Raw genomic sequence first — 19202 nt, 5'->3', positions numbered from 1 at the left:
TGGTGCACAAAATACTTTACCTATGCATTTGCTAAGTAGAACAATGCCAGCTCTTTAATGAAGACAGATGTCTTTATTAAGATTCCGATAGCTGTACCCCATGATGCTGGACACTGGCCCAGACTCAGGGCTTGACTTCTAGGGTTTTTGAAGGACTTTTATTGTTTTCTGAATCCAAGGTAAAAAGCTTGAGATTCTGGTGAAAACCCGTGGAGGTTTCTTGGTACAAAAGTGATAACTGACAATGCCCTGGGCCACACCGTGACACACAAAGGGTCCCCCGGAATCTCCCTGTGGACAGAAAAATGGTAAGTCTCAGTAAACATCATAACCTCTTGCAGGACTCATTTTCTCCCCATTCTTCTCTGTTCCTACTACTCTTCTCTGTTCCCAGTGAAGCCTGAATTTCCATATGGAAAGGCTAGCTGCCATCATTGACCTGTGTTCAAGATGCAGTGGAGGTCAATGAACTCTGTGACCTCTACCTACAGTGTCTGTGCCTGATGTGTCCTTTCCTCAGTCTCAGCAGACTTTGCTCTCCTATTTTCCCACAGTGAAAGGGCAGGGAAAATGGTGGATCTTTGTAAGTTGATCCCCACATAAACGCTAGACTAGCAGTAGTGGAACAATGGGAGAAGGCCTGACTGTGTCTGCATTACAGCCCTGTCCCAGGAAAACATGTGAAGGTGGCCATGTCCTTACACCAGCAGTAGCATTCTTCTTCTCGGGATTTCCCACACAGAGCTGGATGGAGTTGTTGTAGGTTTTGGACATTTCTTGGCACTTCTTGCTTTCTTGAACTTCTAGCTTCGCTTCCCGCAGTTTGTTAGGCATTTGACAATTTTCCTTTTTTTCCCCAGCCTGCCACTGTGCACTCCTGCCCAGGTTTCACCCAGTCATTGCTCTTTGGAAGGGCAATGGTCTTCACAGCGTTATTGATTTGAGCTTTGTGTTTCAGCTGGTCAGAAAGATGAAGAAGAAAGATGCAGGTCTGGCATCTCAGTAAGCTTAAACCACAGATGAGGCTGACTGTACCTTCCCCAAATACAAAGCCCCCAAAGTCCCATTCTGTTACCCTGGGACGATAGACCCACCACTCAGAGAGAGGACTGGACTGATACACTAGCAATCTGTGGAGTGCTGCAAAGTAATCAGAAAAATGGTACCTTCAGTAGCATGATGTCATTGATCAGCTTTTATTGTTATAGCCCTCATGGGGGATGGCGTCAATAACAGGAATGGTCTGGGTGTTATTCTTTTTCTTGATATTGTGAGCACCCAAGGTTACAATTATTTTCCTGTGAAAATAAAATGGATTAAGTACAACATGGAAGCAGTATATCATACTTGGAAATGCAGGTGGAGGGCTCAGCCTAAGGCAGAGCTTGGCTGAGTCAAATAGCAAGAAATTCATGAGGAGGATTTTGTTTTAGGGCTTTAGAAATGTCCCCAATCATTCTGATCCTTCACTGACACCATCAGGTCCTATGTCCTGCAATCAGATCAGGTCAAATAGTATAAAGTGAGGTTGATCTTCACTTTGTTCTACGTTTAAGGACAGCCTGTATCTATTGTTATTGGTCAGTTCCAGGCTACAAAGACTCTGTTTCTTCTCCTTACCTTGAATAACAGTGAGCTGCTGTCATTACGATGTCTTTTTGCACCAGGAAGCCACCACATCGAGAGCGTGATTTGTTTCTATAAATCCTTAAGAATGCCATGTAGGGATGGGAGTGGGGTTTGGCCTCTGTACCCCAAAAGATTTGTCCTAGAGGAGAAAATTTATTCTGAACCTCTGTTCTCATGGAAACTGTGCAACAAACCTGGATACTGGAATAAGGGACATTTCATGACAGAAAAGTATGTGGACTTGACATGGATGAAGGGTCCTTGGCTTTTGTGTGTGATCACACAGGGTTTGAGGCATGAATTCACTTTTTCCCTAGTTTTAAGTTTCTTCTTGTACTAATGCTGGAATCAAGTTTTTACCTGACTCAGTTAAACCTCATGTATCCAAATAGGAAGAATTCAGCATACATTGTCCAGAAAACCTAGAACACATCCTGTCAGCAACCACTGCTTTAACTTGGGCCCTGCTCACTTAGACTCTGGGCTCTGCCTGACGTTAGCATGAAGCCCTTGGGGTAGAAAAGTCTGTCTTCCTTTTCTCTATTCTGATTCATGATATATAGCATGCACACTACTCAGAAACATCAGACTGTTGCACAAACCATGAAAATCCCTCAAATGTGCTATGCCAGTAGCTGGGAGAGGAGTTCCTAATGTAGTCTGGATCTCTGGGTAGGGTTGTCTGCCTACGTCATTGAAAGAGACTTAACACTTAGAAAGAAGAACACAGAAGCTTAGGGATCATAGTGAGATGGGGAGATGGCTTGGAGGATCATGCTTCTATCAAGCTGTAGAGAAGGGATGAAGCCACACTTAGCTGTCTCTGTTAGACTGTGGGCAGTTGTCATGGCAGACCTGTATGATCAGAAGAAGAGAGACAATGCCACGGTGAAGCCTGGAATCCGGAAAAGACAAGTTCTTCTAGTCTCAATCCTCATGTCAGGCATGGGTAAAGCTGCCCGTTTTAGGTTTGGCCATTGGGAACTTTCAGCCTTCATTTTCAACTCGATGTTTCCACTAGGGCCCTATGATAATTTTGTAATTCCTCTCTCTTAGATGACAGATCTCACTTACTAGGTGCCATTACAAGCAGTTCCTTGTGGTTTCAGATCCCATTTATCCAGCGCTGGGCTGGGGCTCAGCAAACTTCTCAGATGAACTGAGTGAGGAGTAGACCTCAGACAGAGCCTGACTGGGACCCTGTGGCAGTGTCAGTTGACACACAGGACTCGAGGAAGGGGAGTGGTTGCTTACCTCCTTCAGTGCTGACTGGCAGGATAGCCACCACCACGATCAGGAGCAGGAACATCTTCAGAGGTCTGAGCTGTCCTCAGTTGTCACCTGTTCATGCTCACACTTTTAAACCTTTAGGTGTGGACAGAGGGCCAGGGCCGGTGGCCACTGATTTCCTGTGTGATATTTAAGATCTGAGTTCTTGCTGCATCTGTGTGGTGAGCATGCAGGAAGCAGTTTTTCAGTCAGTTTCTGGTAAGCATGACCACATTCCCCACAGGCTTGTTGGCCTCTGAGCAGGGTGTATGAGCCTCCTGAGGCCTTCCACATAGAGCAGAGAGGGAGTTCCCTTCTCCTGTCACCGACCCGGGAATTGCAGAATGATGCCTCTGTGTCTTGAAATTGTGATCAGGTGATTATGTCCTTGAGATATACTATCTGTACATCCCCCGTGACTCTCTATGAGGAGCTTAGTTCTATTTTTCCAAGAGCATGAAGACTTTTATTGTACGTTCTAAAGTGCCCTCCTGAGACAATACCCAAGGGAAAAGCTGGGTCACCTTTAACACCTTGAGAGCTTTGGACACTACTGGGGGATGGGGTGAAGAACAAAGATTTAGGATGAGGAGCCAGTGTGATGTTGATGACACTGTCAGGAGGAAATGACAGAATAGGGGAGCTTTGTGGAAAGATTTGACAGACCAGTCCTCGGGATCCCATGCAGTCTCTAAAGACATCTCAAGTGTTTCCATCCTCTCAGCAGCAAAGCAGTAAGTCAGGAGAGGAGCGCTGAGGAGAGAATGAGGGCTGTGGGGTTCCAGCCAAATGTCTGCACTCGCTCCGGTTCCACTGTCAATGCAGTCCTGTCCCTAGGGAAGAAGGTGACATAGGCAAAGGTCTGCTTCTGCTCACTTCTCGGCCTCTGCTGAGGAACCAGTTTGTGTCCCTCTGCCTCCTCTGAGAAGGCAGCTTCTGTGTCTGTCTCCTCTGAGAAGGCAGCTTCTGTGTCTGTCTCTCTGAGGAATCAGCTCTAGTCCCTCCTGCAGTGTGTCTATGCAGGTGCTTTTGAATGTGAAACTCTAGTGCATTTTTCTCAGAAGTCCAGCATACATCTGACATTTGTGCGTGCTTCTCTGGGCCATCTGGTCATTTAGTCTAGACACAGGAGACCTCTGATGTCAGCTGGAAGTAGTCCTCATGTTGACCTCAGATCTGTCACAGCAAAGGTGTTGTAGTCAAACACATTCTCATCTTCATTCCTCCCAGGGGATATGGAAGGGATTAGTTTGCCCTGTTCCTCTGTTAATTTGCATCCTACTCTCTTCAGTTGGTAAATGGTGACCATGTTCAGTAACGAAGAAATAATTCTTAAATATCTCTGTGGTACCATGTATCTGCTAAACCAAATCCTTTGGGGTTTACACATAGAAAGTTAAAGATGCTAGATTACAATGTTGCTTCTGCAGCTGGTTATCATTTAGATGCATCTGGCCCTGCTCTGTCCCAATGCTCACTTCTGATATCTTTCATCTTGGTAGTGCCATCACGTTTTCCTGTAGTTAAACGACTTTCAAGAGACTGGGGCAGGGTCTTGGGCTGGTCTCGTGCCTCACACGTGCTTGAGAGCCCCGTTACCTCAGGGCTTCTTTGGACCAGGGTTCTGCCATTTTCAAGCAGCCACACTGTGAGTGGTCACTGTGGCCTTTGTCAAAGTTGACACCTGTATTGACTAAGGGCTGGGGTGTCTTTCCATGATATTAGACACTATTTGGGGAATGAAGTTGATGACTGGTATGAGGATTTCATTGTTTAATGTGTATCTAATTTAGGACTTTGTGAGTACAAAGTTTTGTTTTCTCCTTATGAAACTGACATCAGAGGTCTCCCTGTGTCTGTACTAAATGAGAAGATTGCCCAGAAGATCTGTGTCAAGTGTCAGGTGGAGTCCGCAGTTGTGAGAAGAAATGCCCTTGAGATTTACATTCAAAATGGGATCAATGTTTGAATGTGGGATAGTCTAAATACATGACTGAGAGGGCCAGAAAGCAATGATCCATGGGATATATATACATACATATATTTATATATACAAACACACACACATGCACATGTAATTGTTCCAGAAGACAATGACAAAGCAGCCACATATGAATGGGATAGTGTATATATACAATGTATGTGGGTGAGAGGTCAAGCAGGCAATACAAATGGGTCAGGAAAACTGCATGAAAGTAATGTGTGAAAAATTCTCATGTTTGATTAAAGAAATCACTGATGTCCTTTAACGAGGCTGTGGACTCTAGGTAGGAGAACCTCAGACAAGCGTGTAGGCCACGCAAGCCCTTTCCACTGTGTCTTCTTCACTCATCCTTTCTGGCCTGGCTCTGTACTGATAATGGCTCTGGGTCCCTGTTACCCACAACTTCTGTTTCTGTGTTACCATCACAGAGGACCATGTGGACTGGAGTCCCAGCTAGTGTATGATATCAGCTACACTCGGAGCCTTCTTCCAACCTGAAAGCTCCAGGGGAGACTGAAGCCTCATCAATACTTTCTCTGAACAGTCCATGGCACAACATCTTTCCTAGGTAACATCTTATTCATTGTGGATTTATAGACTGCCATTGTTGCAAAGTATAGAAAACACAAGTTTGATAATTTTAGCTATTTTCAGAACCACAGCATTGTATAGCTACCAATGACATTCTTCTTAAGATATTTTCACCTGTTTGTATGGAAACACTGAACCTGTATGAACACTGTTGCTTCCCCATCTGCCTCTATTTGTGTCTCTGTCTTCTGTGAGAGCCTGTTGTACAAACACCAGCATCCTGAGCATGATGCTGCCTCATGCTTCATACATGGTTGTTACTTTATTTACCAACCAGACCCTATTAGATACGTCAGGACTATACTGAAGCCTAGAAGATGGAGACAGTCTACAAACTAGAGTGAGAGCTTGGGAGGTGGTGAGGTGATGACAGAAAAGCCTACCTGGATTCTTCTTTACCGTCTGGACCACTAGGAGGAATCTTCCAGGAGGGAGTTTCCTCTTGTGCTCTTCTGAGGTTTTTAAGGCAGACTACAGGCTGTAGATTACCACAACTGTAGATGTTTCAGAAAAAAATCTTGAGAAGCACCTTTTTTGTGTGTAGTCAGAAAGGAATGTCCTCACACTCATATGAGAATAGTCTGAAGTCTTTAACAGACTATGTTATTGTTTCTAAGGAATAAATACACTCACTTAAGGTGAAGTTCCTGCGCTGCTTGGGTTTTTCTTTTGCCTCTTGTGTATGGAAGCCACTACTGCAAACAAAATGTACATGCAGTTGAGATGTTTGTTGCTGTCCTTCCAGAAACCACACTCAAAGCCTTGAGTGTCTACTGAGCTGCTCACTGTGTCTGAGGCCTGTCGTCTTCCTCACTGGTTTACTTTTCTTTTTACCTGGCCACCTAACTCAGCTGGAGGGTATGATAGGAGGTCAACTTAAGGTAAACACCCACAAGAGAGGATCCTGGGAAATGGATGGACTTCCAAGCACATGAAGATGGCTGATGAAGAACTGGAGAGCGAGAGTTTGTTGTGGGGGAAGAGCTGAGTGGCCCTGAAAGGATGGTGACCATGACAGCTGTCCCTCAGTGAGGACTGTCAGTTTGCCCAGTGGCCCTTTCTCCTTTGCTTCCAGAGATGGGAGAGCAGAGGGCAAAGAGTCTTTGTGAACTGATGCTCTTTAGTGCAGAGTGTGCTGTGAAGAACTTCATGAACATTCTTAGATTCGATGCTGAGAATCTTTCGGGGGGAATTCTTTGGTGCAGAGATTACAAATAACCCACCGTCAATATTCATTCAATTAAAGAGTCACACCAACACAGGAATCTCATAGAAATAGTTTATACAATGCTAATATTCTCTGTGGTGTATGGCTGTCTCTAATCCCCAGGGATGAAGGTTTCTAGTCAGTGGAAAGAGAAGCAATAGGCCAGTTGGTTTCACATGAGACATTCTCTTCACATACATACTCTAGCAGAGGGAGCATCCTGAAAACATTTAATTGGAGGAGCATCACCTAAGAGTGCAGACCATTGTAGTTGGGGTTTCTGTATTGCCACATAGCTCTACTTCTGCTATCTGGCTGCCCAGTAATCAAACAGAGACTTATTAATAATTATAAATGATTTGCTGATAGGTTAGGCTTATAACTAACCTATAGTTACACCTTAAATTAATCCATATGGCTTTTACACTATCTACCACATTGTTGTACCATTTGTCAGCATGGCATGTTCATCTCCTGCTTCCTCCAAATCTCCTGGTGACTCCCCATGACTCTGTTCTTCTTACCATCATTCTTTCAGTTTGAGTCTCCTGCCTAACCTCTTCCTACTTAACTCGTGGCCAGTCAACAATTTGTTAACAAATGAAAGCAAAATATCTTTCCCGTGTGCAAAAGGATTATATGAGAGCATTTCTGCTTTTTGTATATTTAAAGGAACATTTTTAGCTTTAACATAGTAAATATATATATATATTTTTACATCTAATTTGTCTTTTATCATAACTAAGAAAAACTTTGAGTTTAACTATTTAGTCCTTAACTCCATCAAGACCACAGCATATTGTAATATTATCTAATTACAGGGCATCTGGCTGCCTGGACAGTCATTCAAAATTCCTCTGCAGCATTGGGGCATTCAGCTTTAGCATACAGGACATGCACATCTGAGAGATATTTTTGACAAGCAGGGAATTTTGAAGGACTGTTCTGCCTTGTCTTGACAAAGTTAAGCAGCTGTTTTCTTTTGATTTCTTCTGATCCAGTTTGGATAGCATACTGTCAGCAGTTGAAGCAAAGGCAGTGTTTTGCCCAAATGGCTGCATTTTGCCATAAAGAAAGCAAACTCCACATGGAGGTTCTTTGATGCCCAACATTTTCTTTAGAAATAAATTGCTGCTGTCAGAAGCAGACAGATGTGCCTCAGTCTCATGAAAAGCTTTAGGATATTACACACCTTAAATGTCATATTCTGTTGGACTTTGAAGTTTTTCAAGACCATATATTTATCTAAATATATCTGTTCATGTCCTCGAAAAGATACCTAACATGAGTACAAGTTTAATCATTATAGATGACTAACTACCAACCTGTATTTCTTAATTATGCATCATATTTTCCTTTTCTTTTTTAATTTAATGTAGAAATGATCTTATTTTACATATCTTTCCCAGTACTCCCTCTCCCCCATCCTCTCATGCCCCGCACTAACATCCATCCCATTCCTTTTCTGCTTCCCAGTAGGGTGAGTCCTTCCATGGTGGATCATCAAAGTCTGTCACATCATTTGGGGCAGGGCCTATGTCTTCCCTGTGTGTCTAGGCTGAGAGAGTAGCCCTCTATGGTGAATGGGATCCCAAAGTTCATTCCTGTACTAGGGATAAATACTGGTCCAAAACAAGAGTCCAATAGATTGCCTGATGGGAGATGTAATTCTGTAAATCTGTCTGTTGTTGGTTGTTGAATAAAGCACTGTTGGGTAATAGGGAAGCAAGATACGTAGTAGGACTAGGAGTTGAGGAGGATTCTGGGAAAGAGAGGCACAGACAGACACAATGTAGGCTGCCAGAGGAGTAAGAGGTCCGGGACCTTTTCTCTGGTAAGAGAAATATTTAGATTAGCAATTATGAGTTAAATACTTAAGTCAGAGCTAGCCAGTAAGAAGCCAAGCAATCGGCCAACAGCTTCATAATATAGTGTCTTGTGTGTTTTTTGGGGGCTAAATTGGCAAGAGAACCCAGGCAGGACTCTCCCAACAATATGGCACCCAACGTGGGGCTTAAGAATTTCCACTTAAACCTTAACAAAGGCTTAAAAAGGGATTTTACAAACAAAAGAACAAAAAAAAAACTCAGTGTTTTGGTAGCAGCATTTTTCTCAGGTGAGCTCCGTTTTGCTAGAGACAAGCAGAGACTACATAGCTCCTTTAAGGGAGGTTTCCTGACTCAACATAAATGGAAAGACCTCATGGCTCTATTAAGAGGCCCTGCTAACAACATAAAAACATAAAGTTTTACAGTAAAGTCAGATTCAGATGCAGTAAACATCTAAAAGGTTTACAGTGTGTTTAAAAATGTACATAGGCTTGTGAGAGAAAAAGAAACAAGATAAACTGGTTAAAAGAATAGAGAGAAATAATGGCTGGGCGATGGTGGCACACATGTTTTTAATACAGCACTTCAGAGGCAGAGACAGGCAGATTTCCACAGAGAAACCCTGTCTCAGAGGAAAAAAAAATAGAATTAAAAGAAGTAGAGTAATAAATAAGCCATGTAAAGATGAAAAATACACAGAGAGTCTGGACACTGTATACTATTGTGTTTTTTCAGTTTTTCGATTGCTAAAGAAGGAACAACTGCTAAAATACACTTTAGTATAAATGCTGCTAAACTAGCCCAACTTATATATTTTAAAAATTCTTTGACTTCTAAATTGAAATATAAGGACAAGTTAATTGGAAAAAGATATTCTATTTGTGTTTCCTCAGAAAATGAAAAGCCATGGATTCCTTCCAGACTAATATAGTTTGATAAAACAAGACCTCCTTATAGGAGGAAAACAATGCCGCCATTAACCATGTGACTTACTAGAGGCACATACAGATGAGGTAATAAAAGAGCAGTTTACCGCACCACTAACCACACCAACTTTAGGCGTGACTAAAGACGTATACGGACGGACATAAAGACGTATACGGACATAGGCGGTGAACTACGTTACTAGCCAGGCCCAGTTTTGGGCTTGGCTAGGGGCGTTACAGGGGAAGGTATAAAAGACTGAACAACGGAAGTCTTGGTCTCTTTTTCCGGCTTTCAGCTTCCAGTTCGGCTGCGGAAAACTACTCGACTCATCTGGGTTACTTGTTTGGTCTCTTGTGAGTAATTTCTACAATAAATACTTACTTTCAGTAAGTGTGCCATTTATTGTTGCAGCATCATTTTGGCATCAGAAGTGGGATTGTAAGGTATACCAGTTACATGTTTTATATTATAATATTTGAAAAATTGTTCCAATTTACTGGAGACATATGCTCGAGCATTGTCAGTTTTTATTGTTTTAGGTATACCCATAACAGCCATCACCTCTAAGAGGTGTGTAATAACAGAATCAGCTTTTTCAGAGCTGAGGGCAGTAGCCCATTGGAAGCCTGAGAATGTGTCTATGGTATGGTGTACATATTTCAAACTGCCAAATTCTGGGAAGTGAAATACATCCATTTGCAAAAGTTCATTTCTGTGAATACCTTTAGGATTACAACCTGCTGGTAATGGAGTTTGATTGTAGAATGAGCAACTGGGGCAATTTCTTACTATTTCTTTGGCTTGTTGCCAGGTGATAGAAAAATCCTTCTTTAAGCCTTTGCTGTTAACATGGTGTTTCTTATGAAATTCTGAAGCTTCCAACACATTACCTACTTATAAACGATCAATTTCATCATTGCCTTGTGCCAGAGGACCTGGCAGACCTGTATGGGATCTGATGTGTGTTATATATATAGGATGAGTCCTGTTTCTGATGGTTTCCTGTAATTGTAAAAACAATGAGGTTAATTCTGTACTATCAGGAACAAATTCTGCAGTCTCAATGTGCAAGACAACTCTTTCTGCATACTGAGAATGCGTGACTATATTGAAAGGCTCTGTAAAGTCTTTAAGTACCATGAGAATGGCATATAACTCTGCCTTTTGTACAGAGTTGTAAGTGCTTTGAACTACTTTACTTATATTTCCTGATTTATACCCTGCCTTACCTGATTTGTTTGCATCCGTGTAGAAGGTAAGAACTCCAGAAATAGGTGTTTGCCTCACAATACACGGAAGAATCCAAATTGTTTTCTTTATGAATTTGATTCTCTCTGTTTTGGGATAGTTATTACTAATAGTTCCCAAAAAGTCACTGCAAGCTATTTGCCAATACTCATTATCCTTCCATAACGAGGAAATTTCCTCATTCGTTAAAGGTACAATAATTTCAGCTGGGTCTTTCCAGGGCAATCCAGCATCTGAAACAGATAGGACGATACAGCTATACAGACCACAAAAACAAGGACTTAGCCAGGTTTTGAGTTTTGTCATGATCCCCATGGTATGGACAGGACCCCTATCAGCAGGAAGCAGTTTGAAATGAACAACATCCAAATTCCCAAATACTGTTAATAAATCTTTGTTTTCATTTAAATGGGGTTGTTTATAATTGGTTAATGATCACAGCCAAACTCTTTTTAATGGTAAAAAAGGGGATTATGGTATGGAAATGAATACTTGGTATGGGTATGGTTTTCATTTATTGATACAAATTCAAGGTCAATTTTGTGATGTGTATATTTCTCCTCATGATTAAGTATTGTGCTTATACTGATCTTTTAAAACATAATGCATAATTAAATACAGACTATAGATAGTTACTTAAAATAGTCAGAACTTATAGTTAGGTTAGTTACGTTTTCTAGATATACAGAGATATATTTGAGATAGGTAGACAGTCTTCAAACCTTTCAAAGACCTTCAGAAAATGGCATTTAAAATGGTTTATGGTTTTTCTTGACAATGAGAAATGTCTGCTCCTGGAAGCACCAATTATGTTTGAGAGGAAGATGGCCATCAAAGAAACTCGTTATGGAGTTTGCTTTCAATATGGCAAGATTTGCCATTTGGGCAAGCAACTGCTCTTGCCTGGAATGCTTGACTGTTGCTGTATAAAATGGACATGTAGGACCCACAGGAAAGTGACTGCTAAACTCAAATAGTCCTTCAGGGTTCCTGCTTCATGGAAGAGTCTACGAGACTTTCTGCAGGACACAGAGAAATGAATGACAGACTGCCAATGCAGATGGACAGTTCGAAATTTCCTGCTCTGCTGAGAAGTCTTCTGGACACATTGTGGCCTCATGGGCTGAAGATGAATGCCCCAATGTTCCAGAGGAACTTTGGGTGACTGTCCAGGTAGCGAGATATCTCTGTCAATACTAGTGTTTATACATTATCCTTCTGTGGCCTTTGATGGAGTTAAAGACAGATAGTTATAATCAAAGTTTTCTTTGGTTATGATAAAAGATAAGCTACATATAAGACTTTAGACTCACAAAGATAAGATAGATGATACTTTCTTTAAATCTTACTAAATGTTAATGGACAAAATATTGTAACTGTATTCTTACTTGATAACTGTTCTGTTATATATAATTTTACTATGTTAAAGTTAAAACGTTTCTTTTTATTTAGACAGAAAAGAGGAGATGATGGGAGATGTAATTCTGTAAATCTGTCTCTTATTGGTTGTTGAATAGCATACTGTTAGCTAATAGGGAAGCAAGATAGGTGGGACTAGGAGTCAAGGAGGATTCTGGGAAAGAGAGGCAGAGTCAGTCACGATGTAGCCTCCAGAGAAGTAAGAAGTCCGGACCCTTTTCTCCGGTAAGAGAAATACCTAGATTAACAATTATGGGTTAAATACTTAAGTTAGAGCTAGCCAGTAAGAAACAAGCAAATGGCCAACAAACGGCCAACGGCTTCATAATTAACATAGCCTCCTGTGTGTTCATTTGGGACTGATGTGGCTCTGGAACCAGGCTGGCAGGAAGGCTGCCCATGCATTCTAATTGACATCCACCTTCATTGGGCCTGGTTCAGTCATATGCTGGTTCCCGAGCTCTCAGTCTGGGGCCCATGAGCTTCCTCTTGTTCAGGTCAGCTATTTTTGTTTATACATTATATTTTTAAATGAGCTGCATAAGCATAATATCCCAAACAAAAGTAGAAACATAAATACAGTATAACAAAAGTAAAGTTAAATTTGTATCAGGAAACCATAATGCATACCAATGTGAAATATTTGAGAGTAGTAGTTGTTTTTTTAGTTTAAAACTGGATTCAGTAATTTACCCCCATTTTCCTATCATTCCTATATCACCCCTTTTCCTTTTCAGAAAGAGATCCCTGAGTCTAACCTGCTCTTTTCTTGACCATATGCAGTAGCAACTTGCAATCAACCTCCCTAAACAATGACAAACATCCATAATCCATGTTGGTGTTTTTTTTTCTCTATATTGCTTTCTGTTATCTTAGGGTTCCGGGATTTTTGGGGGAACCTTGAGAATGTCAGGATAATATTCTTGACTGGAGTAGTCTGTGAGGCTGAACCATCTCAGCCACCAGCCTTGAAGTAGTTCTGTATGCAGACCTCTGGGGAAACTGACAGAGGTGATCTGAAATGATGGAATGCCTGTGCCATTCTTTCTTGTTGTTGTCTGTGCCCCTTGTTCTGAAAATGCATAAACTTTTAAAGGTAATATAGATATCTGCATTAACACAAGTATAGACTGTATGTTGTACACAATTATTGAAAGATGATTTCTTTGTTTTATGTTTGAGTAGGTAAAATATAGTTCATGCATCTTGTATTTTACTAGGTTTATTTCTTTTTATCTGTAGACAAGATTTTCATGGAGTTTTCCTTGATTAAATGTGAATATCTTTAACCATGAAGGAATCCATTGCCTTTCATTTTCCTGTGGGACCAAAATCACAACCTCTTCCCCAAAGCAACACATCTTTGACTTCCATTTTGAATCAAGACATTTTTAATTATATAGGTTGGTTTAATGCAACAGCTTTCATAATCCAATGGTTCTTAGTGGCAATCATTAGCAATCAAAAAATTTAAAGCAGTACATCAACATACAGAATCCAGACTCAACTTTTTTTTTATTGTCACGTGGCTTTTCTTTTCAAATTACATTACTCCATTTTAAAGGACTTTATTGTTTTTAAATCATTTTGTATTCTATGATCGTCTATGCTTTTTTCCTTTCCTCCGTAAGCCTATGTATATTTTCAAACACACTGTAATCTGTTTAGAGGTTTCTTTGGTCTGGATTTGTCTTCATTGAACATTTGTATTATTCTTTGATTGCATGAGACAGATCTTAAACTGCTACATCAGCCACCACCGGGACACTCAGATCCATCTGTGGTGCTAACACATGGTGGCTGCCACTGACCCCATCTTGCAGGGAGCTGTCAGGATATTCGTCTCTGTGTTGTGGCAGGAATGAGACTGTGAAACTAGGAAGTCATGTTTGGCTCCATTTTTGTGTGTTTGGAAATTTCCTTCAGCTTTCTCAGATTTTATGTGGATATCTGACCAGACTTTTGTCAGGTTTCCTGTATCACCAGTCAGTCCTGTCCTACCATTCAGCTCCCAAATAACCACACAGAGGCTTATTATTAATTATAAATGCTTTGTCAATTGTTTGGTTTATTAGTAATCTGCCCTTATATCTTAAATTAAACATATTTCTTATCTCCCCTCTACCATGCTGTAGTACCATTTTATCCTCATGGCATATTTATCTCCTGCTTCCTCTGTGTCTCCTGGTGACCACATAGACTTCTTCCCAGCATCCTCTCTGTTTGTCTCTCCTGGCTAGCTTGTTCCACCCAGCTATTGTCCAGTCAGATCTTTATTAACAATGAAAGCAACACATCTTCATGGTGTCTAAAGGATTATTCCACAGATGACTAGGGATCAACTATGTTCCTGAATTAACTTAACAAGATGCCCTGTGGTCACTTCTTTCTGGGTTCTCCATTTTCAATGTGGGTAGTTTCTATTCGTGCCTTTAAACATTTTTCTTTTGTTAACCATGAAAATTTTAATGAAATAAAGTGACAGCCATAGCAAGTATTTAATACTTTTTGTCCTACTGGGGTAAATATCTTGATACATTAGTTCCCCTTCACCCTGTATAGACAGCCTTTGAATGCCCTTCCATGTGATGGAATCTGAGTGACAAATCAGTGGCCTGGCAGGACAGTCCTGTAGGTACCATGTGATGGGAAGTCCTGGAGATCTGGGAGCTGAGGCCTGGGACTCACACAGTCCACTGCTGCTGCTTCCTAGTAGAGTCCTCAGTACCACGTGCTCTAAGCCTGTTGTGGTGAGGATACACCAGGATACTGTCTGTGGTAAAAATGAGTGGGCGCTTGACTGGAGTCCATTGTTTTCAAGTTTAATTCTTTTAAAAATTGATTTTATATCTGGATCTCAATTTCCTCTCCCACGTCTCCTATGAGTCCCTCCCTGACCTCCTCCCTGCCTCCCCTCTCACTCTAGTTTTTATTGAGAAAAGGGCAGGTCTCCCATGAATGTCTATAAAACATGGTATGTCAAGTTGCAGAAAGTACCTTGCCTTGTATTAAGGTTGGGCAAGGCAATCCAGTGTGAGGACTAGTGTCCCAAAAGCCAGCAAAAGAGTCAGAGACAGCAGATGCTCCGACTGCTATGAGTTCCACGCAGGACTGTTCTGCATAGCTCTCATTCATGCACAAGGCTTTGGTCAGCCCCAGTGTATGCCCCCTGGTTGTCATTTTAATCTCTGTGAGTGCCTATGAGCCCAGGTTAGTTGATTCTGTGGTTTTTCTTGTGATGTTCTTGACCTCTCAGTCTCCAACAATCCTTCCTCCCTCTCTTCAGCAGGATTCCCTGAGCTCAGCCTAATGTTGGACTGTGGGTCTCTGCATCTGTTGACTGGAATCCACTCTGTTGGCATCCAAAAGTTAAGAAGAGGTTAGTAATTAGTTCAAGTGTTGTTGTCAAATGGAAAATGCAAGTGAAAATTTTAGTTTTCTACAACAGAAACATATGGCATCATATTTTAACAAAATTCATGTAAGGTCCATTATCCATTTTTGTGTTTGTGTGTTTCTTCATCTATTTATTTTACATCATGGTCAGAGATTGTACTCTATCCTCCCATCAAAGTCCCCCAATCTCCTCTCCCTCCGTCTCTGTCCGGGAAAGAGTAGGTCTCCCATGAGTATCAATAAAACATGGCATATCAAGATGCAGTAAGAATAAACACCTCAGAGTTGTTTGGATTTGCATTTCCCTAATGGCTAAGGGTGTTGAGCTCTTTCTTAAGTGTCTCTCAGCCATTTTAGAATCCTTTATTTAGAACTCCCTATTTACTTCTGTATACCACTTTTTAATAGGATCCTTTGGTGTTTTGGAGTCTTTCTCCTTGAGGTTTTTGTAAATTTTGGAGATAGCCCTCTGTCAGATGTGGGGTTTCTGAATCTCTTTTCCCATTCTGTGGGCTGCCTCTGTCCTTTGCCTTACACGAACTTCTCAATTTCCGGAGGTCCCATTTATTAACTGTCGATCTCAGTGTCTGTGCTATTGCCGTTATGTTCTGGAAGCGGTCTCCTGTACCAATTTTTCAAGGGTACCTCATACTTTCTCTTCTAAGAGGTTCAGTGTTGCTGCATGTATGTTGAGGTGTTTGATCCATTTGGACTTAAGTTTTGTGCATGGTAATAGACATGGATTTATCTGCAGTTTTCTACATGCCAGAATCCAGTTATGCCAGCACCAATTTTTTAAGATGTTTTCTTTTTTCCATTGTATAATTTTAGTTTCTTTGCCAAAAATCAAGGGTTCCTAGGTGTATGGGCTAATATCAGTGTTTTCAATTGATTCCATTGTCTATTTTTATGCCAATACCAAGCTGTTTCCAGGACTATAGCTGTATAATAGAGCTTGAAGTCAGGGATGGTGATGCCTCCAGAAGTTCCTTTATTGTACAGGGTTGTTTTGGCTATCCTAGGTCTTTTGTTTTTCCACATCAAGGTGATTATTGTTCTTTTAAGGTCTGTGAAGAGTTGTGCTGGTATTTTGATGGGGATTGCGTACCATCTTACTACTGTCAGAATGGCTAAAATAAAAAACACCAATGACAGTTTATGCTGGAGAGAATGTTGAGAAGGGGGAACATTCCTCCACTGCTGGGAGTGCCAACTGGTACAGTCACTTTGGAAAACAGTATGGAGATTCTTCAGGACAATGGGAATCATTCTACCACAAGATCCAGCAATTCCACTCTTAGGCATATACCCAAAGGTGCACATTCATACAACAAGGATGTCTGTTCCACTATGTTAATAGCAGCATTATATGTACTAGCCAGAAACTGGAAGCAACCTAGATGCCCCTCAAGTGAAGAGTGGATAGAGAAAATGTGGTACATTTACACAATGTAGTGCTACTCAATGGAAATAAACAATGGAATCTTGAAATTTGCAGGCAGATGGATGGCACTAGAAAAACCATCCTGAGTGAGGTAACCCAGTTACAAAAAGAGAAACATGGTATGTACTCACTCATTTATGGATTTTAGGCATGAAGCAGGGGAGTGCCATCCTACAATCCCACCGCAAGAGATCTGGGATACAGGGAGAATCCTAAGAGAGATATGCTTGGTACCCCAGAGAAGGGGAACAAGACAGGATCTCCTGAGTGGACTGGGAGCATGGGGGGGGAGGAGAGGGTGCTGGGGGATAAGTGAGGGGGGAGAAGAAAAGCAGAGAGGAGGAAATGGGGCATCAGGAATGTCGAGTTGGGGGAAGAAAAGAAGAGATCAGGGTAAGAGACACCATAATAGAGGGAGTCATTATAGGTTTGAGGAGCGATCTGGTACTAGTGAGATTTCCAGAGATCTACAAGGATGACACCAACTGGAAATCTAAGCAATAGTGGAGAGACTATAGTAAATGCCCCCCCCCCATAGTCAGATAGATGACTACCTTATATGCCATCCTAGAGCTTTCATCCAGTGGCTGATGGAAGCAGAGGGAGATACCCACAGCTAAACACTGTACCCAGCTGCAGAGAGGGAGGAGTGATGAGCAAAGGGATCAAAGCCAGGCTGGTGAAACTCACAGACACAGCTGATCTGAACAAAGGGAGTTCATGGACACCAGACAGATGGCTGACAGTCCCAGTATGGGACTGATCAGATACCCTGATTGTGGGTGTCAGTGAGGAAGCCTCAGCATTCTTTGGGGCCTCAGGTAGTAGATCAGTATTTATCCCTGGCATCCAAAAGGACTTTGGGAGCCCATTCCTCATGGAGGGATGCTCTCTAAGTGTGGACACAGAGGGGAGGGCCCAGGCTCTGCCCCAGATGATATGACAGACTTTGGAGATACCCCATGAGGGGCCTCAACCTCTCTGGAGAGTGGAGTGGTGATTGGGTGTGGGATTTCGGGGATTGATGGATGGCAGTGGAAGACAGAAGGCAGAGGGATCTGGGATTAACATGTGAGGCAAGCTTGTTTCTAATTTAAATAAGACTAAACACCTCCCCTTATATTGAGGCTGGGCAAGGCAACCCAGTATGACAAGTAGGTCTCAAAACTCAGTAAAAGAGTCAGAGACAGCCCTTGTTCCTGCTGTTAGGAGTCCCACAAGAGGACCAAGCTGCACAACTGTGACATAAGCAGAGGGCCTAGGTCAGACCACACAGACTCCCTTGTCCATTCAGGGTTTGTGAGAACCTATGAGCCCACGTTTGTTGATTGTGTGAGCCTTCCTGTGGATTCTTGATCTTGGCAGCATACTAAAATTCTTCTCTGAAACCTCTTGACAGAGGCCCCTCAGTTCAAATCTTCCAGGTTCCAATTAGTATGGCCCATTACTCAATGCTTAAAGCTTTGCATTGCTTTTCTAACTCAAATTATCAAAGCCAAAATTCCCCTAAACAAAAACACAGTCAAGCCTATAACAGTAATATCTCACTCTTGGTACCAACTTCTGTCTTATTTAGGGCTTCTGTTGCTGTGAAGAGACACGAGGATGACAACATCTTTGATAAGGGAAAATATTTAATTTGAATAGTGTACAGTTTAAGAGGTTTAGTCCACTGACCTCAGGGCAGGAGACATGTTGGCATGCGGGCTGGTATCTTGCTGTTTAAGGATCTGAGATTTCTATGTCCTGATCATAAAGCAACAGGAAGCAAACTGTCTGTCATACTGAGCATAGCTTGAGAAAAAGAGACCTTGAAACTGACCCCTACAGTGACTTACTTTTTCCAACAAGGCCACACCTACTTCACTAAAGCCACACCTCTTAGTAGTGTCACTCCCTATAAGCTTGTGTTAGACAGTTACATCCAAATGACCACAAATAGTAAGACATAGGTAGAAAAGAAGGGAATATTGAAGTAGAAAGGTTTAGGCTTGAAGAGAGGCAGGGATAGGGGCTGTATGTGAAGGGTGGAGGGGAGAATTAACTGTGATAAAGAAAGTATAAAGAAGCCATATGGAATTCCAGGTGTGCACACCTGTGAAACATTAGCATCATTGCTCTGAGAGGAACCAACTTCCTTCTCACCAGATTCAAGACCCACACCGTGGGCTGCATGAGACCCATGCCTGCTTCTGCAAGCCTGGCTAATAACCTACAGGGAGCCAGTGGGTCCATGTGGGGAGTGCATTTCCGATGGTT

At 41.8% G+C, this 19202-nt stretch overlaps 1 protein-coding gene across 1 annotated transcript; it reads right to left on the bottom strand.

The window, feature by feature from the left end:
* Positions 1 to 53: 53 nt before the first annotated feature.
* LOC121137865 (mast cell protease 8-like) lies at positions 54 to 7326 on the bottom strand. The gene is given in 7 exon segments (XM_040740703.1): positions 54 to 291; positions 703 to 843; positions 845 to 958; positions 1167 to 1198; positions 1201 to 1298; positions 1621 to 1768; positions 2884 to 7326. Coding segments are annotated over 7 exon segments (741 nt in total). The 5' UTR covers positions 2939 to 7326; the 3' UTR covers positions 54 to 138.
* Between the last annotated feature and the right edge of the window lie 11876 nt (positions 7327 to 19202).

This window comes from Mesocricetus auratus, unplaced genomic scaffold (genome assembly GCF_017639785.1).
Source record: "Mesocricetus auratus isolate SY011 unplaced genomic scaffold, BCM_Maur_2.0 Super-Scaffold_100707, whole genome shotgun sequence".
Classification (NCBI taxonomy): Eukaryota; Metazoa; Chordata; class Mammalia; order Rodentia; family Cricetidae; genus Mesocricetus; species Mesocricetus auratus.
The sequence above is the reverse complement of the archived record's forward strand: the minus strand, read 5'-3'. Positions and strand labels throughout refer to the sequence as shown.